The sequence below is a fragment of the Lynx rufus genome, unplaced genomic scaffold (genome assembly GCF_022079265.1).
Source record: "Lynx rufus isolate CCGP_SWC_20201006 ecotype Redwood Valley unplaced genomic scaffold, mLynRuf1.p SCAF_6, whole genome shotgun sequence".
Classification (NCBI taxonomy): domain Eukaryota; kingdom Metazoa; phylum Chordata; class Mammalia; order Carnivora; family Felidae; genus Lynx; species Lynx rufus.
Window position 1 is genome coordinate 119854966 of NW_025814878.1, and position 25716 is coordinate 119880681.

At 37.9% G+C, this 25716-nt stretch overlaps 1 protein-coding gene across 1 annotated transcript in view; it reads right to left on the reverse strand.

Annotated features, from left to right (window-relative positions):
* GMDS (GDP-mannose 4,6-dehydratase) overlaps nucleotides 1-25716 on the reverse strand; it is a 644755-nt gene that overhangs the window by 325646 nt on the left and 293393 nt on the right. Inside the window, exons 5-6 of the mRNA XM_047101621.1 lie at nucleotides 21741-21933; nucleotides 20761-20865 (exon numbers count right to left, since the gene is read on the reverse strand). Of these exons, the coding sequence (XP_046957577.1) occupies nucleotides 20761-20865; nucleotides 21741-21933 (298 nt within the window). The remainder of the gene's footprint in view (nucleotides 1-20760; nucleotides 20866-21740; nucleotides 21934-25716) is intronic.

The following is a 25716-nucleotide window of genomic DNA, read 5'->3' on the forward strand; positions in this document are numbered from 1 at the left end:
TTCCTCCTGACAGAGGTGCCATATTCTAAAGCTAGCCCAACTCCTGAAATCCCTACCCCCAAGTCTATTCTAGAATAGCAATTTCATTTTCATGACCACAAAATTTAATTGACATAGTGATATTCAGCTATGTTTACAAAGTTCGATTTCTCTGTTAAAGAGAGGTACACATGTCATTTTTTTCATATATGGTATGAATTTTCATTATAGCGCTGGGTGTAGAACAATAGATTACATTCATTTTTTAAAAATAATTTCATTCCCCTCCTCCCTATAAGGAATATTTCCCTTTGTTTGCAGGTTAAGAAAACATTCCTAAATGTCTAGCACCTCAGATTAAATAGTTATCATAGGCTTCTGAGAGTGTACAGTCCTATGGCTGTCCACATGGGTATATATTAGTACTAAGGTTCTTAACAATACTCGTTTTGTCTGCCTCTAATAAAATTAATCAGTGCTCCTCTGAGAAACTCCTTCCTCTTCCTTAAAAAGAAATTTTGCTCCTTTTGTACAAATTCATTGTTAGGATTTTAAGAGGCACCTGGGCCAGGGTTGAGACATTTCCTGTGTACTTCAACCCAGACTTCTTTAACATCTTGTGGGCACTGGGGCTTCCCCTATTCCATTGACAAAATTATGCCGCATACCTACCTTTTTCATGGCCAGGAAGTGTTTCTTTGTGATCAGATTGTATTTTCACTTCCTTAATTGCAGCCCATTATGGGCTACTTATTCTCATGTGCATCCTGCTTTAGCACCTTTTAAGAAATCTTAAACATGCTAGATATTTAAAAAGTTTTATTATAATGACCTGCCTATTCTGGCAGAAATTAGCCTTATTGAACATAAATTTTGCTCACTCCAGGAATTTTTACTTTACTCATCATTAGGGTCTGTCCAGACCAGGAATGTCTGTATAACAATAACTGAAAAGCGTTCATTAAACCAGGACTGTATGAAGATGGCAAAAGGATTCATTGAGAATGGTTGAGCCCAAACTCTAATAAGATCCAACAATTTATTAAGTTTGTTTTGGTAACTGCATGCCCCCCAGGATTCCATGAGTCTAGAACTATAAAGGAGGTTAAGAGTAGCATTAGGGTTCAACTTTTGCTGAGTCAGTACCCCTACCTGCAGAATCTCCAACAATTCTAGAAGTTGCTGGGATATTTTAAACATTCTCAAAACCAGTTATCTAAAGTTCTACCCTCCTGGCATTAAATTAATTTAGGGAGGAACCACAATCACCTGCACCCTCCATGAGAACTTGAGTTGCCACATGGGTTCCTGATCCTCTGAGAATTCAGAGCTGCACAGGTCCTGAGGGTCCACAGGGAAATGTTCTCCCTCAATGAACTGTGCTTTACATGGAAGTGACGGAGATGCCCCCTTCCTACCTCATGGTCTCAGTTCATAATCTGAGCCCCAAAGGAGTATTCCTGGCATCCCTAAGTCTCTAGTGTCACAAAATTCCTCATTACCAAAAAAAAAAAAAAAAAAAAAAGTGATGCTGCCTTCTCATTGCATCATATCTCCTTTCTCATACCTAGTTAAGTGACTCAGCTTTAAGGGGTTGCCAATCCCACTCTTAATCTTAGTCCAGGCTAAATTTAGATTATACTTATTATAAATGTATTTATAATACTTAAACTATAAAAGATATTCAGTGGTTCTGGTAAAAATGTCCAATGCCTCCTCATCCCCCAACACACACACACACACACACACACACACACACACATACACACACACACACACATGTCCAATGCCTCCTCATCCCCCAACACACACACACACACACACACACACACACACACAATGATCTTGACCTAAGGAACTGCTCTGTTCTGGGCAGATTCTCTTTGTTGTGCCCCTTGCAGGCTGGTCTGTCCAGCTGGGTTTGTTCCCGCAAGTTTATCATTCTGTTTTAGTATTGGTTTATGCACTGGCCGAATGCTGTCTTTAAGCACTGAGTCATTATCAGCTGGTTTTTATGCAACACTTCAGTTCCTCCACTGAGCTTCCAGAATGCTTACTGTGGATCTAGAGTGCTATGTGGCTCTTCTCTGATCTTTCTCTTTCTTTGCAACTAGTATTTTCTTTTTTTTCCTTTTTTTTTCTTTTAAGGTTTTATTATATTATTGAGAGACAGAGAGAAACAGAGCATGAGAATGGGAGGGGCAGAGAGAGGGGGAGACACAGAATCCGAAGCAGGCTCCAGGCTCTGAGCTGTCAGCACAGAGCCCGATGCGGGGCTGGAACTCACAAACTGCAAGATCATGACCTGAGCCAAAGTCGGATGCTTAACCAACTGGGCCACTCAGGTATCCCTGCAACCAGTTTTTTCTTATAGCACAAGTTTTCTTCTGCAAAAGTGAGCATAGGAAAGTAAGATTTTAAACCCTTTATCTAGAAAAATCTTTTCTGCTCCGAGTTCAGTCTTCAAATGAACTCTGGGAATTAAACATTCCATAAACAACAGAAGTTCAGAACTTATTCTTACCAATACTTCATGTTCAATACTCTGTAAATTACTTTATCACATCTTGTCTACCTTAATTACCAGTTACCAAGCTCTGAAAGCTTAACTTCCATACTTGCTCAGGAAAGACAAGTTGTCTATCCCTTCATTAATTTCCTTTTTTGTTATTCCTACATTTTAGATTGTGAGGTGGTACAAATTGACCCTCCTTCTCCAGATGCAACATTACTAGTAGTAGTGGTAATAATAATAATGTGCTAATAACTTTATTTACATTATTTCCTTAATTTTTTCACTTTTTATTTTTTTATTTTTGCAAGAGAAAGCATGAGCAGGGGAGAGGCAGAGAAAGAGGGAAACAGGATCTGAAGCAGGCTCTGTGCTGACAGCAGTGAGCCTGGCATGGGGCACAAAGTCATAAACTGAGCTGTCAGCACAGAACCTCACATGGGGCTTAAACCCATGAACCATGAAATCATGACCTAAGCTGAAGTCAGACACTTAACTGTCTGAGTCAACCAGATGCCCCATAAGTGAAGACTAATATTATCCCATTTTACAGATGAGAAAACTGAGGCTCAGAAAGACTGAGAAACTTGCCAAAAGTCGCTCATTTACTAAGTGATAGAACCTGGATTGAAGCAGTTGAATACTTCTGTATCCTTACCTGAGCCTGAACCAATTAAAAGGGAAAACAAAATTCATAATTAATAATGAAAAAGAGGGGCGCCTGGGTGGCGCAGTTGGTTAAGCGTCCAACTTCAGCCAGGTCACGATCTCGCGGTCCGTGAGTTCGAGCCCCGCGTCAGGCTCTGGGCTGATGGCTCAGAGCCTGGAGCCTGTTTCCGATTCTGTGTCTCCCTCTCTCTCTGCCCCTCCCCCGTTCATGCTCTGTCTCTCTCTGTCCCAAAATAAATAAAAAACGTTGAAAAAAAATTTAAAAAAAAAATAAAAAAAAATAATGAAAAAGAAAGCTTTGATTCAAACTGAATTTGAGGGAAAATGCTATTCTGAAAAGAATTGTAATTTATCTTATAATTAATGAAATTTAAATTATAATTGTACTGATGTGTTTTTTCCAAGTATAGCCAAAAAGTAAAAAAAAAAAAAAAAATTCTTGTTTATAATTTTTTTTTGACAAAACAGCACTTTGTATTTCATGTAGCATTCTCACAAGGACATTAATAAAAATATCTGAATCATTTAAAAAAATACTAGAAGGTTTCATTAATTTTCCCAAGGGTCTTTCATACGTGTTTGATGTTTACCATACTCCTTCCATATCCATCATCTTTTTTTGATTTCCCTAATTTAAAGGTTCACTGGTTTAACTGCCTGAATCTCACTTGAAAATGGCCTTCCTGTGATTACAGCGATTCTCCAATACTACATTTTTTTTTCTTTTTGCAATTCATGCAAATAAATTGACTACTCTAACTCATCTGTAAACATCATTAATATACTTTGTTTGTGGTTCAAAACCATCTCTAATTGGCAGGCCCTGCAGGATTTATATTTCTCACTGTCTTAGTCTTATGCCAATAGCCACTAGAACCCCACAAATTGGTTTGGCTTCAACACAGTCTTACCTCAGAAGGGGAGGAAAAAAGAAATACTCTAGGTTCAGTGCTGAAAATACAGTAAGAGGGAAATAAAGAAGGAAAAAGAAATACACACATGTTCAAAATCCACCAGGTACTATATTAATCTTTTTCACATATGCTCTCCTATTTTATCTTTACACTGGACCCATAGGTAGGTAACATATATTGCCTCATTGACCCTCGCAGTGCACTTATTAGGCAGGCACATTAGCAATACAGAAGAGGAAACTGAGGTCTGAAAAAGTAGTGCAGCCAAGCTGACTCCATCCAGGCCTGGCTCTGAGTGGCTTAATGCACTCTTAACCACTGTGTACACTGCCTGCTTATACTGTGGGAGTTGCACTATGTGAGATCAGACAGTTGTTCATTTGGTTTCAAATGTAAATGTCACAGAAATGACAAAACATTAAAAAAATCAATTCAACAGTCTCAGAAGTCTCACCTCAGTAGGTGAGAAGGACTTGACTTTATTTAGTGGTAACAACCACCTCAATTAGAACAACTATTGCTTCAAAAGTCTTTCATGTTTAAGCAATTACACCTCATCTCCCCACAGTGAATAATATCAGCAGACAGCTCTGTGATCTCCAAGTGCAGATGTCATCTGTGAAGTATCACAGTCTACAAATGTAATAGTAAGCCAGATGATGTCACTTTGTGCCCAACCGGAAAGGCCACCTAAAATCAGGTGGGTCCAAGGTGAGTTGCCAACAGTCTAACCATTTACACACAGACAAAATGGCATTGTGTAAAACACATTAATGCTCTGCTGAACTCTAGCATGAGATTACTTCATCTGCTGATGTTGCAATGGGCGGCCAAATTTTCTTTCAATACATTGAGGCTATGATGCCCATCTAAAAGAACCACAAGGTAGCTTCAACAGACAGAAATACAAATAAAATACTGGGTTGTTAGATATTGGTTTGCTTGTTTCTTGATAGTTCTATATGATCTAAATTGTTACTCAGGCAAATAATAACTTTGTAATTTTTAAAAATACTGTTTTATTTACACAAACACACACACACAAATGAATGCTTCTGCCTGTTGAAATAAATAAAAATAAGTTCTAGTTATAAAAATAAGTTATTTAATTGATATCCTGAATTCTATTATCCCTAAAGTACTAAAATTATCTATGAATTCAAATAATTTTAAAGGAAAATTCCCAAATAAAGTGAACATCTCACGCTAATATTACTGTAATCCTATGCATTGAAAAATTATCTTGAATCCATTTTTGTTATTGTCTTATATCAAAGACAGAACATGGACTCTATTGCTTATTCCCAAAGGAAAGCTTTGTTCTTGTTATAACTTACAACAAAAGATAAATATGCTCATTTATTTTGGAGGTGGAAGGAAGGTCGTCAAGGTCCTACCTTTGATGTGGTTCTGCAGACCAGTGGGTCACGAAAGTAAGAATTCAGCCCAAAATGATTAGGAGAGCCCTGCAATAACAATTCTGTTCTCTGGGTTTCCCTGACTGGCGTTTGACCTATAGAAGACCAGAACACTTAAGGCCTAAATGGTTTCACATGGAGCTACTTATTAAATCAGAAGTTTTCTTTTCTTTCTTTTTTTTCTCCTGTGTTTAGGTAAATGCTTGCTAAAGCTCCATGAAGGATTTACTGCAAAATAAAAGTGATAGGTAAAGAAAAAGAAGATCCCAGTCTTATAGATGATATTTATCTAGATAGGATGATAACATTCAAGGGTGAAATTCTAGAGCCAGCTACCTCACCCTTAGCACTGATATTTGGGGCTGGATAATTCTTTGCTGTTGGGGTTTTCTTGTGCATTGTAAGATATTAAGGAGCATTCCTGCTGTTACCCTCACCTCCAGTTGTGACAACCAAAAACACCTCCAGATATTGTCACAAGTCCTCTGAGGGGCAAAGTCACACTCTTCCTACCCTCATTCCCTTCCAGTTGAGAACCAAAATCCTTGAGAATTAGTCTATCTTCCAGCAATGAATAAGAGCAATCATTAGAAAAAAATGAAGGGGAAAATTATCCAAAATTTTGCTGACTTAATTAGTTGATTTTTACAGGAATTATAGCTTAAACATATGAAGATGAATTTATAACAATAAATATAGTTAGGAATTTTAAAAAGCAAAACACTTGGTAGCTAAAAAAACAAAACAAAACAAAACTCAAGTCTAAAACTCAAAACCACAAGTTCATGAACCTTAAAATGTCAGATTCTTTCAGTTGAATACTGTGTTTAGACTGATATATATGATTTCTTATGAAGCCCATATTTAGAGGAATGTGTTACACTCATCTAAAAATGGCTCAATATCTAAACAGTAGTGGTACACCATCCATTTGTGGTAGTCTTAAACTCTTAATTACAGGTATATTTAAAGTACTTTATATCTTCTTATTACCACATGATTTTTAATGTATTTTGTATTAGCTCTGTTTCTTCTCATTGCCAACTTTTTGGTGATATTCAAGATAAGTCATTGTCTTCATAGCGTATTTACATTTTAATATTATAAAAGTAATGTTTTATTATGATTATTCTGCTAAATATCTGAAAGGTTATATTTCCATTAACCGAATCAATCAATGTCTTTTACAAAAAGATAAAAGCAATTGAGATAGATTTCCCACTTCTCTGCTTGCTTCGTTCCATAGTACAAGTACCAGCTCTGCTGCATGGGAGTTGATCTGCTCACTTCCAACTCACAGTTCATATACATGCTATTTCTGCAAATATGAACAATGCTTATGTCATTTCTCTCTTCAGGATTACCTCTAGCTTTAGTGTTGACACATGTTAGTTTTGTCACCTTGGACAACACAACCTCATGCTGCTCCAGTTTCTTCATTGATGAAATCAATGGGAGTGGGTGATCTTTAAACTCCTTCCCATCTCATAAATTCTGAGGGTATTTGGGGAGAATACATAAAAGTGGATATTAACTGTTCCCTAAAAGCTCTTTAAAATAAAGAATATTATTTAATGGGTTATTATACACTTTTAAATTAAAGAATTAGAAAAAATAGGTGTATGAATTTCCACATACAAATAAAGAGATGTGTAAGTTAAATAAGTTAGTTAAAATGTCTCTAAAAGTACCTTTAGATATTAAATCACAATGTCAAATGCAACAAAACACCTCATGGATGTAACATTTTTCACTATTATAATGCTTGACGATGATGATGATGATGATGATGATGATGATGTGGCCAAACTACTCTGATTCCTTTATCTGGGAAATGATAAAAAGTTCCTCTCGACTAAGAAACACAAAATAAAATAAGCACATAAATGCCCCAGCCTCTTCATGGTATTTATTAGGCTTTCTTGGAATTCTAGAGAAAACAGGAGTCCAGAAACTAAAGAGCTCCTGGAGGGAGAAGGCAATGATGGAGTCTCTTTATAGGACTCCATGGTCACAGAGAAGGTAGCACAGTTATACACCATACGTGGGTGACAGCATTATTTAGGGGTCAAACATGAAAGGAGAAAGAAAAGGAGAAAACCTAAGAAAAAATATTAATTTATGTAGAACTGAGTAAATGGTCCAGTTTTAAACACTTAAAAAAAAAGAAGAAGAAGAATGGGAAGAAAATGGAAGAAATAATATTGTTGACATGGACCCTGGTTTCTTTCTTACTCAGGCTAAAGGTATCCAAGGGATGAAGGCAGTCACTGCATGTGATTCATTGCTAGCAAACTAATAGTGATGAGGTAGGTTCACATAGCCAAACTTTACTTCTTCAGTTTATTCTGGAAGTAGTAGTCACTATATTGTCCAGACTGATCTAATGATCTACACATTAAGATGAGTCAACGTAAGAAAAATATCCTCATAAAAAGACTGGAACTCTTGGGGCACCTGGGTGGCTCCGTTGGTTAAGTGTCTGCCTCTTGATTTTGGCACAGGTCATGATCTCACAGTTGTGAGATCGAGCCCCACTTTGTGCTCTGCACTGTCAGTGCAGACCCTGCTTGGGATTCATTCTCTCTGTCTCTCTCAAAATAAACGTTAAAAAAAAAAAAAAGACTGGAACTGCTAAACTAACCTCCTTCTGTAACACCAGTGGCATCCAAGTGAGGGTCAAAAGTCAATGGGCCCACCATTGTGAACCAGCAGACACTTGAGCCCCACCTGCTGATACCAGACAGCAAAGAACTTTCATGGAACACATTCCTAGTGTGGGCTTTCTCCTTAAGGACATAGACTGTGGGAAGTCTCTCAGAAACCTACACCATCACTTAGCTGTAAGATATTAGACACTACTTCTACACTCATACTGAAAATGGAAAAGTCACAAACAATGAATGCTCAATATTATGTGCATTTCACTCTTAATCATGATGGCTACAGTTATCAAAGTCAGGAACTCAAGTCAAGTTTAATCATTTGACTTTTCTAATCTTTGGAAACTAGAAGGTAGGATATCTCTCTTTGTTCACTCTTGATCATGTAAAATATGTTTTTTTCAATATATTATTTCGTATATATTGTTATTTATAATTTTTAAAGGTCAGCAAATTTGTTATTTGTGAAATGACAAAGTAGTCTGCTAATATAAGAATAAAATATAATTAGCAAAATGTTTTAATTATCCAGGTGATGAATAGTAAGAATTCCTGTTACTTTATTTCTAAATTAATAGACAATGAGAACTAGAAATATTACCATTAGCTTTACAAATAGCCTTGTTTTAATGTTCTGGTTTATAGAATAATCTTAAAGTTAAGAGATTATAAAATCTCTTATACTGATAAACAATATATTGAAAAAGAAATTCTAATGTCTTTATTCATGAAATACTTTAAAGTAATTTAAAAATTTCTCAATATTTTCCATAGTTTAATTTATATAGTTAATAGCTTTATGACATCAGTCTTATTAACTGATATAACTTTCAAAAACACTTAGCAACAAATGCTGAAAGATTTTTTTGTACATGACACCTTCCTCAAAGAAATTTAATAGTGCTAGACAATAAACCCAGCCTTTATTTCCTAAATAGAAAATATATAAGTCTGTATTTCCAGAAGAAAAGTGTCACTATAGCCACGTTCACATTTGTGGCAAACTGAACACTGTATTTATGTACATATATAGAGATATGTAAAGGGAACAGAGAACTTCAAATTTGGAGAAACAACATGAGAGGAAAAAGGTTTTCAGATAGATGTCTTGTTTTTTTGCAATTTATTCATAGAGCAACTACCCCTTTAATTCAAAAAAGAATAGTACATTTTTTATTTTAAAAAGTTGAGTGCTTATGAATAAAAGCACCTAATGAATATCTGTGGATATTGTCATATAAAACATGGTAGTTATTTCCACAGCATACAATACATACCATACATTTTCATGCCTTTATGGAATTTCAACTACTGTTCATTACTAATTTGTACTAAATATTACTAAAGTGCCTCTATTTTATAAAATAAGCATACCTAAAGCATGAGCATATCAACTATCTTGCCTTAATTGAAAGAGTGACTACATGGATGACTGAGGGAAACAGGGGCCAAGTCTTTGATTACTGGCTTCATTCTCTACATCAATGATTTCCAACTGTTAATTCGATGCCAAACACAGGTTATCCCAACTATCTTTAGAGGCATTGTGATCTTTCCATAACAAAGCAAAATAAGTACACTTAAAAAGAAAACTACAAAGTATTTGGAATAGAGAAAAGACATATAACCCCGTCAAAAATATAATGGAAAAAGTGTCAAACTCAGGAGGGAGGGCTGCTGTAATGAGCTATGCTACAGATCTTCAGTCAGTTACTAGTTTATTTGGTTCCACACCTTAATGCTTCAATAAAGCATAATAGAACCCTAACTGACCCAAACACTTCAGAATTTTGTTAATGGATGAGTTAATTATTTATTCTCTTTGACTTCAATATTTATAAGAAATCTTTTGTGTAAGATTATCTTGCTACCTTGGGAGAAATATTAAACCCAATTGAAAGTTTCTTGATGTTGAGAAACAAATTATTCTATAGGTGGGGCCAGCAAATGTTTTCTTACAGGGCTAGACAGCAAATATTTTAGGATTTGCAGGCCACCAGACTACTGTGAAAGCAGCCACAGATTAATATACAAACAAATGGACACGGCTATGCTCCAATAAAACTTTTTTTTAATATATAAAAATAGGCTGGTGGGTTGGATTTGACCCGTGAACCATTATTTGCCAAATTCTGGTCTAGAATAATCTTTATATTGAAAAATTCTTCATTCATACTTTTTAAAGTTAGAAATTCCCATAGAATACTATTCCTGTAGTCAAAAGGTGCCTTGGTCATTATTTTTCATTAGAGAAAAAGCACATACCCCAAAAAGGCTGCATCAGTCTGGGCTCTACTAGTTGGGCATTTGGGATATATACCTTAGGACTAGATTAAAGTTTACCACTGCATTAAAAAAAGAGTATTGTGTACCTGGGTGGCTCAGTCACTTTAGTGTCCAACTTAGGCTCAGGTCATGGTCTCAGGGTTCCTGGCTTCAGGCCCCATATCAGTCTTTGAACTGACAGCACTGAGCTTGCTTTGGATTCTGTCTCCTTTTCTCTCTGCCCCTCCCTACCTGGCACACTCTTTCTCAACAAAATACGTAAACATTAAAAAAAAAAAGTATTTTATTTGATCACTGTGATAACAGGGCAAAAGAGGACTGAGGTATAAATGCTACCTACTTAAGAAAACAAACTTAAAGTACTATAGCAATTATAGGCATACAGACTAAGATTATTAATTAGAAATGAATTTTATCTATTTATTAAAGTATGTCAGGGTTAATCTTTTTTTTTTATATGAAATTTATTGACAAATTGGTTTCCATACAACACCCAGTGCTCATCCCAAAAGGTGCCCTCCTCAATACCCATCACCCACCCGCCCCTCCCTCCCACCCCCCATCAACCCTCAGTTTGTTCTCAGTTTTTAACAGTCTCTTATGCTTTGGCTCTCTCCCACTCTAACGTCCTTTTTTTTTTTTTTTTTTTTTCCCTTCCCCTCCCCCATGGGTTCCTGTTAAGTTTCTCAGGATCCACATAAGAGTGAAACCATATGGTATCTGTCTTTCTCTGTATGGCTTATTTCACTTAGCATCACACTCTCCAGTTCCATCCACGTTGCTACAAAAGGCCATATTTCATTTTTTCTCATTGCCACGTAGTATTCCATTGTGTATATAAACCACAATTTCTTTATCCATTCATCAGTTGATGGACATTTAGGCTCTTTCCATAATTTGGCTATTGTTGAGAGTGCTGCTATGAACATTGGGGTACAAGTGCCCCTATGCATCAGTACTCCTGTATCCCTTGGGTAAATTCCTAGCAGTGCTATTGCTGGGTCATAGGGTAGGTCTATTTTTAATTTTCTGAGGAACCTCCACACTGCTTTCCAGAGCGGCTGCACCAATTTGCATTCCCACCAACAGTGCAAGAGGGTTCCCGTTTCTCCACATCCTCTCCAGCATCTATAGTCTCCTGATTTGTTCATTTTGGCCACTCTGACTGGCGTGAGGTGATACCTGAGTGTGGTTTTGATTTGTATTTCCCTGATAAGGAGCGACGCTGAACATCTTTTCATGTGCCTGTTGGCCATCTGGATGTCTTCTTTAGAGAAGTGTCTATTCATGTTTTCTGCCCATTTCTTCACTGGGTTATTTGTTTTTCGGGTGTGGAGTTTGGTGAGCTCTTTATAGATTTTAGAGACTAGCCCTTTGTCCGATATGTCATTTGCAAATATCTTTTCCCATTCCGTTGGTTGCCTTTTAGTTTTGTTGGTTGTTTCCTTTGCTGTGCAGAAGCTTTTTATCTTCATAAGGTCCCAGTAATTCACTTTTGCTTTTAATTCCCTTGCCTTTGGGGATGTGTCGAGTAAGAGATTGCTACGGCTGAGGTCAGAGAGGTCTTTTCCTGCTTTCTCCTCTAAGGTTTTGATGGTTTCCTGTCTCACATTTAGGTCCTTTATCCATTTTGAGTTTATTTTTGTAAATGGTGTGAGAAAGTGGTCTAGTTTCAACCTTCTGCATGTTGCTGTCCAGTTCTCCCAGCACCATTTGTTAAAGAGGCTGTCTTTTTTCCATTGGATGTTCTTTCCTGCTTTGTCAAAGATGAGTTGGCCATACGTTTGTGGGTCTAGTTCTGGGGTTTCTATTCTATCCCATTGGTCTGTGTGTCTGTTTTTGTGCCAATACCATGCTGTCTTGATGATGACAGCTTTGTAGTAGAGGCTAAAGTCTGGGATTGTGATGCCTCCTGCTTTGGTCTTCTTCTTCAAAATTCCTTTGGCTATTCGGGGCCTTTTGTGGTTCCATATGAATTTTAGGATTGCTTGTTCTAGTTTCGAGAAGAATGCTGGTGCAATTTTGATTGGGATTGCATTGAATGTGTAGATAGCTTTGGGTAGTATTGACATTTTGACAATATTTATTTTTCCAATCCATGAGCAGGGAATGTCTTTCCATTTCTTTAAATCTTCTTCAATTACCTTCATAAGCTTTCTATAGTTTTCAGCATACAGATCCTTTATATCTTTGGTTAGATTTATTCCTAGGTATTTTATGCTTCTTGGTGCAATTGTGAATGGGATCAGTTTCTTTATTTGTCTTTCTGTGGCTTCATTGTTAGTGTATAAGAATGCAACTGATTTCTGTACATTGATTTTGTATCCTGCAACTTTGCTGAATTCATGTATCAGTTCTAGCAGACTTTTGGTGGAGTCTATCGGATTTTCCATGTATAGTATCATGTCATCTGCAAAAAGCGAAAGCTTGACTTCATCTTTGCCAATTTTGATGCCTTTGATTTCCTTTTGTTGTCTGATTGCTGATGCTAGAACTTCCAGCACTATGTTAAACAACAGCGGTGAGAGTGGGCATCCCTGTCGTGTTCCTGATCTCAGGGAAAAAGCTCTCAGTTTTTCCCCGTTGAGGATGATGGTAGCTGTGGGTTTTTCATAAGTGGCTTTTATGATCTTTAAGTATGTTCCTTCTATCCCGACTTTCTCAAGGGTTTTTATTAAGAAAGGGTGCTGGATTTTGTCAAAGGCCTTTTCTGCATCGATTGACAGGATCATATGGTTCTTCTCTTTTTTTTTGTTAATGTGATGTATCACGTTGATTGATTTGCGAATGTTGAACCAGCCCTGCATCCCAGGAATGAATCCCACTTGATCATGGTGAATAATTCTTTTTATATGCTGTTGCATTCGATTTGCTAGTATCTTCTTGAGAATTTTTGCATCCATATTCATCAGGGATATTGGCCTGTAGTTCTCTTTTGTTACTGGGTCTCTGTCTGGTTTAGGAATCAAAGTAATACTGGCTTCATAGAATGAGTCTGGAAGTTTTCCTTCCCTTTCTATTTCTTGGAATAGCTTGAGAAGGATAGGTATTATCTCTGCTTTAAACGTCTGGTAGAACTCCCCTGGGAAGCCATCTGGTCCTGGACTCTTATTTGTTGGGAGATTTTTGATAACCGATTCAATTTCTTCGCTGGTTATGGGTCTGTTCAAGCTTTCTATTTCCTCCTGATTGAGTTTTGGAAGAGTGTGGGTGTTCAGGAATTTGTCCATTTCTTCCAGGTTGTCCAATTTGTTGGCATATAATTTTTCATAGTATTCCCTGATAATTGTTTGTATCTCTGAGGGATTGGTTGTAATCATTCCATTTTCATTCATGAGTTTATCTATTTGGGTCATCTCCCTTTTCTTTTTGAGAAGCCTGGCTAGCGGTTTGTCAATTTTGTTTATTTTTTCAAAAAACCAACTCTTGGTTTCGTTGATCTGCTCTACAGTTTTTTTAGATTCTATATTGTTTATTTCTGCTCTGATCTTTATTATTTCTTTTCTTCTGCTGGGTTTAGGCTGCCTTTGCTGTTCTGCTTCTAGTTCCTTTAGGTGTGCTGTTAGATTTTGTATTTGGGATTTTTCTTGTTTCTTGAGATAGGCCTGGATTGCAATGTATTTTCCTCTCAGGACTGCCTTCGCTGCGTCCCAAAGCGTTTGGATTGTTGTATTTTCATTTTCGTTTGTTTCCATATATTTTTTGAGTTCTTCTCTAATTGCCTGGTTGACCCACTCATTCGTTAGTAGGGTGTTCTTTAACCTCCATGCTTTTGGAGGTTTTCCAGACTTTTTCCTGTGGTTGATTTCAAGCTTCATAGCATTGTGGTCTGAAAGTATGCATGGTATAATTTCAATTCTTGTAAACTTATGAAGGGCTGTTTTGTGACCCAGTATATGATCTATCTTGGAGAATGTTCCATGTGCACTCGAGAAGAAAGTATATTCTGTTGCTTTGGGATGCAGAGTTCTAAATATATCTGTCAAGTCCATCTGATCCAGTGTCTCATTCAGGGCCCTTGTTTCTTTATTGACCGTGTGTCTAGATGATCTATCCATTTCTGTAAGTGGGGTGTTAAAGTCCCCTGCAATTACCACATTCTTATCAATAAGGTTGCTTCTGTTTATGAGTAATTGTTTTATATATTTGGGGGCTCCGGTATTCGGCGCATAGACATTTATAATTGTTAGCTCTTCCTGATGGATAGACCCTGTAACTATTATATAATGTCCTTCTTCATCTCTTGTTACAGCCTTTAATTTAAAGTCTTGGGGCGCCTGGGTGGCGCAGTCGGTTAAGCGTCCGACTTCAGCCAGGTCACGATCTCGCGGTCTGTGAGTTCGAGCCCCGCGTCAGGCTCTGGGCTGATGGCTCAGAGCCTGGAGCCTGTTTCCGATTCTGTGTCTCCTTCTCTCTCTGCCCCTCCCCCGTTCATGCTCTGTCTCTCTCTGTCCCAAAAATAAATAAACGTTAAAAAAAAAAATAATAAATAAATAAATAAATAAAGTCTAGTTTGTCTGATATAAGTATGGCTACTCCAGCTTTCTTCTGGCTTCCAGTAGCATGATAAATAGTTCTCCATCCCCTCACTCTGAATCTAAAGGTGTCCTCAGGTCTAAAATGAGTCTCTTGTAGACAGCAAATAGATGGGTCTTGTTTTTTTATCCATTCTGATACCCTATGTCTTTTGGTTGGCGCATTTAATCCATTTACATTCAGTGTTATTATAGAAAGATACGGGTTTAGAGTCATTGTGATGTCTGTATGTTTTATGCTTGTAGTGATGTCTCTGGTACTTTGTCTCACAGGGTCCCCCTTAGGATCTCTTGTAGGGCTGGTTTAGTGGTGACAAATTCCTTCAGTTTTTGTTTGTTTGGGAAGACCATTATCTCTCCTTCTATTCTAAATGACAGACTTGCTGGATAAAGGATTCTCGGCTGCATATTTTTGCTGTCTAGCACCCTGAAAATCTCGTGCCAATTCTTTCTGGCCTGCCAAGTTTCAAAAGAGAGATCAGTCACGAGTCTTATAGGTCTCCCTTTATATGTGAGGGCACGTTTACCCCTTGCTGCTTTCAGAATTTTCTCTTTATCCTTGTATTTTGCCAGTTTCACTATGATATGTCGTGCAGAAGATCGATTCAAGTTACGTCTGAAGGGAGTTCTCTGTGCCTCTTGGATTTCAATGCCTTTTTCCTTCCCCAGTTCAGGGAAGTTCTCAGCTATAATTTCTTCAAGTACCCCTTCAGCACCTTTCCCTCTCTCTTCCTCCTCTGGGATACCAATTATGCGTATATTATTTCTTTTTAGTGTATCACTTAGTTCTCTAATTTTCCCCTCATACTCCTGGATTTTTTTATCTCTCTTTTTCTCAGCTTCCTCTTTTTCCATAACTTTATCTTCTAGTTCACCTATTCTCTCCTCTGCCTCTTCCATCCGAGCCGTGGTGGTTTGCATTTTGTTTTCCATTTCATTTAAAGCGTTTTTCAGCTCCTCGTGACTGTTCCTTAGTCCCTTGATCTCTGTAGCAAGAGATTCTCTGCTGTCCTGTATGCTGTTTTCCAGCCCAGCGATTAATTTTATGACTATTATTCTAAATTCACTTTCTGTTATATTATTTAAATCCTTTTTGATCAGCTCATTAGCTGTTTTTATTTCCTGGAGATTCTTCTGAGGGGAATTCTTCCGCTTGGTCATTTTGGATAGTCCCTGGTGTGGTGAGGGCCTGCAGGGCACTTCCCCTGTGCTGTGGTGTATAACTGGAGTTGGTGGGCGGGGCCGCAGTCCGACCTGATGTCTGCCCCCAGCCCACCGCTGGGGCCACAGTCAGACTGGTGTGTGCCTTCTCTTCCCCTCTCCTAGGGGCGGGATTCACTGTGGGGTGGCGTGGCCCGTCTGGGCTACTTGCACACTGCCAGGCTTGTGATGCTGGGGATCTGGCGTATTAGCTGGGGTGGGAAGGCAAGGTGCACGGCGGCAGGGGGGGCAGGCTTAGCTCGCTTCTCCTTAGGTGATCCACTTCAGGAGGGGCCCTGTGGCAGCCGGAGGGAGTCAGATCGCTGCCGGAGGTTTGGCTCCGCAGAAGCACAGAGTTGGGTGTTCGCGCGGAGCGAGCAATTTCCCTGGCCGGAGCCGGTTCCCTTTGGGATTTTGGCTGGGGGATGGGCGGGGGAGATGGCGCTGGCTAGCGCCTTTGTTCCCCGCCAAACTGAGCTCTGTCGTCCGGGGGCTCCGCAGCTCACCCTCCCTTTGTCCTCCAGCCTTCCCGCTTTCCGAGCAGAGCTGTTAACTTATGATCTCCCAGACGCTAAGTCGCGCTTGCTGTCGGAACACAGTCCGTCAGGCCCCTCCGCTTTTGCAAGCCGGACTCGGGGGCTCTGCTTGGCCGGCGAGCCGCCTCTCCGCCCCGGCTCCCTCCCGCCAGTCCGTGGAGCGCGCACCGCCTCGCCGCCCTTCCTACCCTCTTCCGTGGGCCTCTCGTCTGCACTTGGGTCCGGTGACTCGGTTCTGCTAATCCTCTGGCGGTTTTCTGGGTTATTTAGGCAGGTGTAGGTGGAATCTAAGTGATCAGCAGGACGCGCGGTGAGCCCAGCGTCCTCCTACGCCGCCATCTTCCCAGAATCCCCCCCAGGGTTAATCTTTACTTCAGAATAGTTAGCCTTTGGTTACCCTTATGCATGAAATAAGTAAAATAATATTTATTTAAAACTTTTACATAAATTCCTATTGTTCTCTAATTCAGACTGCCTAGCTTTCAACTCAGTAAAGTTTTACTAAAACATGAGATATTCATTCATTTATTCATTCATGCATTTAAAAATATGTATTGAATTTTTATTAGCACAGAGGTATTGTTTTATAAGCTGAAGATTCAAAAATAAAACACAGGAAGAAGACTTCCTTAATGGTAGATTCCAAAGAATCTCCTTGGAAAAGGTTAATAAATAAATAAAAATAATAATTGTGAGAAAATGATAATAGTATTGTAGGACCAAGTTAATATGAAAATTAATTTTCAAATTCAAAAAATGCTTTAAGTATTAACTATTAGAAATCTTAACAAATAAGTATTATATCATTTTTACATATACCCCTATAATTCTTCATTATTTGATATTAAATGAAATAAACGAAATATTGATTTTCAGGTATATAATAAAACAGAATGTGTATATTACAAGATCAAGTTTTTAACAAAAGCCCTAGATGTAGAATATTACATATAGAATAACCCTTTCTGTATGTTTAAGGATAAAGACACTTGAAATGTTTCTGAAGGAGCTTTAGTGGGCCTGAGGACAGAGCTGGGAGTCAGTGAGAGGGAATGAAAGGGAAGAAAGAAGTTATTAATTTTAAAGTAAAATTTTTTAGGGCACCTGGGTAGCTCAGTCAGTTGGGCAGCAGATTTGATTTCAGCTCAGGTCAGGAGTTTGAGCCCCACATTTGGCTCGACTATGCTCACAGTGTGGAGCCTGCTTCAGATCCTCTGTCTCCCTCTCTTTGCCCCTTCCCCACTCACACATACTTTCTCTCTCTCAAAAATAAATAAATGTTAAAAAAAAGTAAATAAAATAAAAAAATTTTAAAGTGTTTAACACTGACAAAGACAAAAATTAGTTCTCATTATAAGATATGCAAATAGAGGATTTTTTTGAGGGAAAGTTATATTTTAATGTATCTTTTCATTCTGCAACTAAGAATGCTTTTCCCTATCCTAACCTATCCAAAACAATTGACTTTTACTTATTTATTTTGTTTTTCAGGTGGAAAAGCTGAGGGGTGGAAAGCACAAAAACCCAAACAATGGGTATCAACATAGTTAGGATGAAAGAGGGAGGGACTATCATTTACTGAACAGATGCCTTGAGCATCCCGCACACCAAATGCTGTGAGCAAGGATAGGTACGATCTTCCTTTTCCTTTTCCCTCTACTAAGAATATCCACAACCACAAAATTAATTAAAGAAACTTTTCTGGCTGCTTTTTGTTTTCTTTTGGAGCAACAGACATGACAGATTGGGTTCTTATGCTCTAATGGCCCATCATGGGAATTTTTAACTTATGCAATTATAAAATAAAAATGTACTGATGCTAAAGATACCTTTATAAATCTATCACTTTACTCTTTCCTCATGACTTATAGGTTAATTATGTAGCTATACAGTCACATAAAATTTCACTGAAAAAGTTATAAGCATTATTAGTTGGTGGACTTGAATGAAACAAATTAGGACTGGACTTCTCAATGATTCTCAAGCTAAAAGGCTAAAGGATAGTGAAATTTCATAAAACTTCTTAGAATTGTATTGTACAGGTAATTATCATTTTGTGAAGAGTATACAAGTTTTATAAAGATTTCTCATGCTTCAGCAAATCAGAAATAATGATAAGAGTACACATTTTCTTATTTAAAACCTTACATTTGCAACGGAAAAGCCAGCATGTTGCTAACAGTTTCAACAGAAACTTATGAGAAGCAAACAAGGCAATACAAACAAATATGTTTTCTTTTTTTTTTTTTTTTTAATTTTTTTTTTCAACGTTTATTTATTTTTGGGACAGAGAGAGACAGAGCATGAACGGGGGAGGGGCAGAGAGAGAGGGAGACACAGAATCGGAAACAGGCTCCAGGCTCCGAGCCATCAGCCCAGAGCCTGACGCGGGGCTCGAACTCACGGGCCGCGCGAGATCGTGACCTGGCTGAAGTCGGACGCTTAACCGACAGCGCCACCCAGGCGCCCCACAAATATGGTTTTCTGAAAAAAAGTGATAATGATTCTAAATACAAGAACTGATTTCAAATTTATTTTAACATATACTCTAGAAGCATGGTAATTTCTGGATGTCTATTTCAATGGAATGTAAAGAAAGAATATTGACATCTAACTGACTCAAAGTAAAAAAAATATATGGATTCTACAAGTTGAGTCTACACAAGTAAGAGTGACTTCCAGAAACAACCATTAGTTTACTACTTATTCCTTTCCATTCATTTTGAAACTTCCTAATATTTAGGTTAAAAATGTGCTTGTGGGGTGCCTGGGTGGCTCAGTCGGTTGAGCGGCCAGCTTCAGCTCAGGTCATGATCTCACAGCTCGTGAGTTTGAGCCCTATGTCAGGCTCTGTCCTGACAGCTTGGAGCCTGGATCCTGCTTCAGATCTGTGTCTCCCTCTCTCTCTGCCCCTAACCCACTCGCATTCTGTCTCTGTCTCTCTCAAATGTAAATAAACATTGGGGGGCCTGGGGGCGCCTGGGTGGCGCAGTCGGTTAAGCGTCCGACTTCAGCCAGGTCACGATCTCGCGGTCCGTGAGTTCGAGCCCCGCATCAGGCTCTGGGCTGATGGCTCGGAGCCTGGAGCCTGTTTCCGATTCTGTGTCTCCCTCTCTCTCTGCCCCTCCCCCATTCATGCTCTGTCTCTCTCTGTCCCAAAAATAAATAAACGTTGAAAAAAAAAAAAAAACATTGGGGCGCCTGGGTGGCTCAGTCGGTTAAGCGGCCGACTTCGGCTCAGGTCATGATCTCACGATCCGTGAGTTCGAGCCCCGCATCAGGCTCTGTGCTAACAGCTCAGAACCTGGAGCCTGTTTCAGATTCTGTGTCTCCCTCTCTCTGACCCTCCCCCGTTCATGCTCTGTCTCTCTCTGTCTCAAAAATAAATAAACGTTAAAAAAAAATTAAAAAAACAAACGTAAATAAACATTAAGAAAAGAAAAAAAGAAAGAAAATGTGCTTGAGAAGACCTACCAATGAAAATGGTAAAATTAGAACAGTGTTCAGTTTTCATGTTGAATAAAAAACCTAGCAAACTTACTAAATAATTAAGTCTGGATTTGTATTTTTTCATTTACCACTTCTGACATTCAAAATATAGTTGATCCTTGAACAATGCAGACAGGTAAGGAATGGTAACCCTCCATGCAGTAGAAAATATGCATATAACTTTTGACTCCCCCTAAACTTAACTACCAATAGCCTACTGTTGACCAGAAGCCTTACCAATAACATAAACATTTGATTGACACATATTTTGTATGTTATACGTATTATATACTGTATTCTTACAATAAACTTAGCTAGATAGAAGAAAATATTATTAATAAAGTCATAAGAGAAAACACATTGTCAGTACTGTACTGTAAAAAATCTGTATAAGCAGACCTGCACAGTTCAAAACCTTGTTGTGCAAGGGTCAATTGTAGTTAAAAGCAGATGTGAAGTTTTCCGCAGTCTGCACAGTACATATACAGAATATAACATACAACTTTTTTAGTTGTTGTAAAAGTCTGAAATTCTCTTGTCCATTAACATATTTACTGACCTCTTCTAGGACTCTCGTGATTGAAGAGAATGCCATTCACCGCAAAGAGATTATATGCCTCACGGAAGTTCACCACAATCCAATAGGCATAGAGTTTTGCTGCCCCTGTTGAACAATTTTTTAAAAGGAAATAAAAGACAGTAATTATTATAAATGATGGTGTCTCCTTATAAAAGACAGTGATTTTCACTCATCTTAAATAAGTAACAACTTGCAAAAACTATAATTTATATTACATTAAGATAGAAAACAATTTGAATGAAAACCAAAGACAAAATAAAGGTTCCTTTGCCAGTTAATCATGTGCACAAGAAAATATTTAAGAATTTTTTACTTTTGTAAGAGCCACAGTTCTGTCTTCCACAATCTAACTGATTCAACTATAGTATGCAATATATCAAGTTGACCTAAGATCTTATTCCCATTTTCTTAGTTTTAAGGAATTAGAAAGTAAAAAAAAAAAAAAAAAAAAAGGAATCTTAATATTCTAGATGCTTAGAAGTTTTATCACTAAAGTCTCCCATGAATACTCTTTTTTAAAAAATATATAAGATATAATAGACCTGGTTTTTTTGTTCGTTTGTTTTTAAATATCTGAACCCAGGGAAACTTCCGTTGGGAAAATAAAAAACATGAAATGAAATCTATCACTTCAGCAAATCTTACAACAGTTTAGTAAAAAAAAAAGTCATGTGGGCCTAATTTTCCTTTCAAAGTGATCTGTATGGAAGACTGAATGAACATGGATTGGTGAAGTGAAGTGGTAATTTCACCCTGGAGGCAATGGTAGCAAATACTTGTAGTTAGCAGTGTATAAAGGTATGCTTCTCAATGTCTGCTCACTTAGTCCAATCTGAGTGTTAATCTCACACTCAAATGACTTCAGATGAGAGAAAGGAACAGAATTAAAGCAGAAGCACACGCACGCCCATGCCAAAAGAACATGGCACATGTACAAGTTTATACCCATGCGTTCTCACCATACGGTGACCGAGGATAAAAAGGAGTTGTCTCCTTCTGGGGTATTTCTTGCACTTTCCCATAAAGTTCACTAGTTGAGGCTTGGTAGAACTTCACAGAGTTGATAAGGCCACAGGTCTTAACTGCATCCAGAAGCCGCAAAGTGCCAACTCCATCAACATCTGCAGTATATTCAGCCAAGTCAAAAGAAATCTGGAAATAGCAGGTGAAGACAGTGTTACATTAATGTTTAGCAGCAACATAGATGCTGACGGTGGTAAAACAAACACATTTTACAATTTCACTTACTTAGAAATGTTATGCTTATAAAAAAAATCATACAATTTCACTCAAATATGGAATTTAAGAAAAAGACAGATGAACATAGGGGAAGGGAAGCAAAAATAAGATAAAAACAGACAGGAAGACAAACCATAATAGACTCTTAATACAGAGAAGAACCTGAGGGTTCCTGGTGGGGTGTTGGGTGGAAGAAGGGCATTTGTTGGGATGAGCACTGGGTGTCATATGTAAGAGATGAATTACTAAATTCTATTCCTGAAATCATTATTACACTATATGTTAACTAACTTGGATTTAAAATTAAAAAAAGAAAGAAAAAGAGGGGTGCCCGGGTGGCTCATTCAGTTGAGTGTCCAACTTTAGTATAGGTAATGATCTCATAGTTCGTGAGTTCGAGCCCCGGGTCGGGCTCTGTGCTGACAGCTCAGAGCCTGGAGCGTGCTTTGAATTCTGTGCCTCCCTCTCTCTCTGCCCCTACCCTGTTTGTGCTCAATCTCTCTCTCTCTCTCTCTCAAAAATAAATACACATTAAAAAATTAAAAAGAAATAAATAAAAATAAATAAAAATCATGGAAAAATATTTTCTAATAGCAGAATAAGAGTATGAATGTGATCTATTCTAACATCAAATGACTGAAAAATATCTTAAGAAATATCTATTAATTATCCATGGTAAAGTGAAGAACACTTTAAACACACATATTACTTCCTAATTCTAGGCTGAATTCCCTATGGCAGTGGTTCTCAAAGTGCAAACCCTTGCTCCTCAGAATCACCTGTGGTATTTCTAAAATTCCAGAATGAACCAATCTCTTGGGGGTAGAATCCTAGGAAATCCACATTTATAATGAGTCAATCCCAGTTGACTTTTATGCAGAGAAGTTTGAGAATATGTGTTTTGGACACAGTTGATTTTTTAAAAGATTGTTTTATTTTTTTAATTTTTAACTAAGATACAAGATTTTTAGCATATCACATGCATACATAATCTTTTAATTTTGAGGCACATTAATACAATAAGTACTAATGTACAGAATTGAATGATTTCCAAAAAGAGGTTTCAAGGAATAATTAAATATTTTGCGCTTCCTTAGGATGGTTCTTAAAAATAAATGTGACTGATATATTATTTTTCTTAAATTATTTCTAAGCACAATAAATATAAATTAACCTAATATTAAAATGTCCCCAAATAGTAATGATGAAAATCTTTGTCACTGGTTTATTTGCAGGCCAATAACAGCTGGGCACAATACAAAGATGCTTCCCTGCTGCCTGGTGAATGACCTCAATCTTCACCTGGAAAAACCCCTCTCTGAGGTGAGTGAGGTTACCGGCCCTCATTGCTGCCAGTCCTGAGTGTCACCTGGGCACAAGCTGCAGTCTTGTGCAGTCTGTCTTTAGGAAACTTGGGCGATTGGTGACCACAGACCTGACTCTAAACGCATGTCATCTAGGCCTGTCAGTAAAATTCACATGGCAGACGTGAGATAAAACAGGATAAGAGTAGGGGTGCCTGGGTGGCTCAGTTGGTTAAACACCCAACTACGGTTCAGGTCATAATCTCACACAGTTTGTGACTTCGAGCCCCACATCCAGCCTTGTGCTGACAGCTCAGAGACTGGAGCCTGCTTCAGATTCTGTGTCTCCCTCTCTCTCTGGCCCTCCCCTGCTTGTGCTCTTTCTCTCTCAAGAATAAATAAACCCTTAAAAAATTTTATTTTTATTTTTTTATTAATTTTTTTACATGTTTATTTATTTTCGAGGGTCAGAGAGACAGAGTACAAGTAGGGGCAGGGCAGAGAGGAGAGGGAGACACAGAATCTGAAGCAGGCTCCAGGCTCTGAGCTGTCAGCACAGAGCCCGACATGGGGCTCGAACTCACGAACCGTGAGATCATGACCTGAGCTGGAATCAGACGCTTAACTGATTAAGCCACCCAGGCACCGCCCCCAAATTTTTTTTAAATAGGATAAAAGTATGTTTCCTCCCAAGCTTTCATAGGCAAGAAAGCACAATTTGGGGTTACACTTTTCAAGTAACAGTTTCTTACAATAAAATTTACATACCATAAAATTGACCCTGTTAAAGTTTACGACTCAGTGGTTTTTAGTATTCACAGCATTATGCACTCATCACCGCTATCTAATTCCAGAATGTGTTCATCATCCCCTAAAGAAACACCGTACCCATTAGCAATCTCTTGCCCATCTTCCCTTCCCACCCCCACAGCCACTAATCTACTTCCTGCATCTATGCAGTGACCTATTCTGGATGTTTCATACATATGGAATCATAACATGTGGCCTTTTATAACTGGCTTCTTTCACATATCATATTTCCATTTCTCTTGGACATGTACCTAGAAGTAGTGTCATTTGCATACAACATTTAACATTTTGAGGAACTGCCACATTATTTTCTAAAGTGGCTGCACCATTTCACATTCTTATCAGCACTAAATAAGGGTTCCAATTGTTCCACAGTCTACTCAACACTTATTATAGTCTGTCTTATTGATTGTAGACATCCTAGAGAGTGTGAAGTTGTATATCACTGTGGGTTTTTTTTATTATTAAGGTATAATATACATAAAATATTATCTTAGTTCCAGGTGTACAATAATAATTTGGTATATGCATATATCATGAAATGGCCACAAGTCTAGTTAACATCCAACACCACACACAGTTACAAAATTTTTGATGATGACTTTTAAGATCTAGTCTCTTAGCAACTTGCAAATGATACAATACAGTATTATTAACTATAGTCATCATACTATACATCCCCATGACTTATTTACTTTACAATTGCAAGTCTGTACATTTTGACCACCTTCACCCATTTCATCCACTGTCCACCACCCCACTCCCTTGTCTCTGGCAATGACCAAATTATTCTCTGTATCTATGACTGTATTTGTTTTCTCTTTTACTTTTTTTTAGATTCCACATACACATGAGATCATAAAGTAGTATCATGAGTAGTTATCTCTCTGTCTGGCCTTTTTCACTTATCATAATGCCTTCAAGTTTCTTGCATGTTGTCACAAATAGCAGGATGTCCTTCTTTCCTTCTTAATATAATATTCCATTGTATATATTCACCACATCTGCTCTATCCATTCAGCCATCGATGGACACTTAGGTTGCTTCCATATCTTTGCTACTGTTAATAATGCTGCAATGAACATGAGGATGTAACTACCTTTTCCAATTAGTGTTTTCATTTCCTTAGGAATTGCTGGATCATATGGTAGTTCTATTTTTAATTTTTTAAGGAAACTCCATGCTGTTTTCCACAGTGGCTACACCAATACATTCCTGTATTCCCACTAATAGTGCACAAGGGTCCCCTTTTCTCCACATCCTCACCAACACTTGCTTTCTCTTGACTTTTTGATAATAGCTATTCTAACAGGTACAATATGATATCTCATTATGGTTTTGATTTGCATTTCCCTGATGATTAATGATATTGAGCACCTTGTCATGTATGTGTTGGCCATCTGTCTTTTTTTAGAAAAATGTCTATTCAGATCTGCACATTTTTAAATCAGATTTTTTTTTTTTTTGCTATTGAGTTGTTTGAAGTCTTTATTTTGGATATTGGACCCTTATCAGATATATGATTTGCAAATATTTTCTCCCATTCAGTAGGTTGCCTTTCCAGTCTATTGATGGTTTCTAT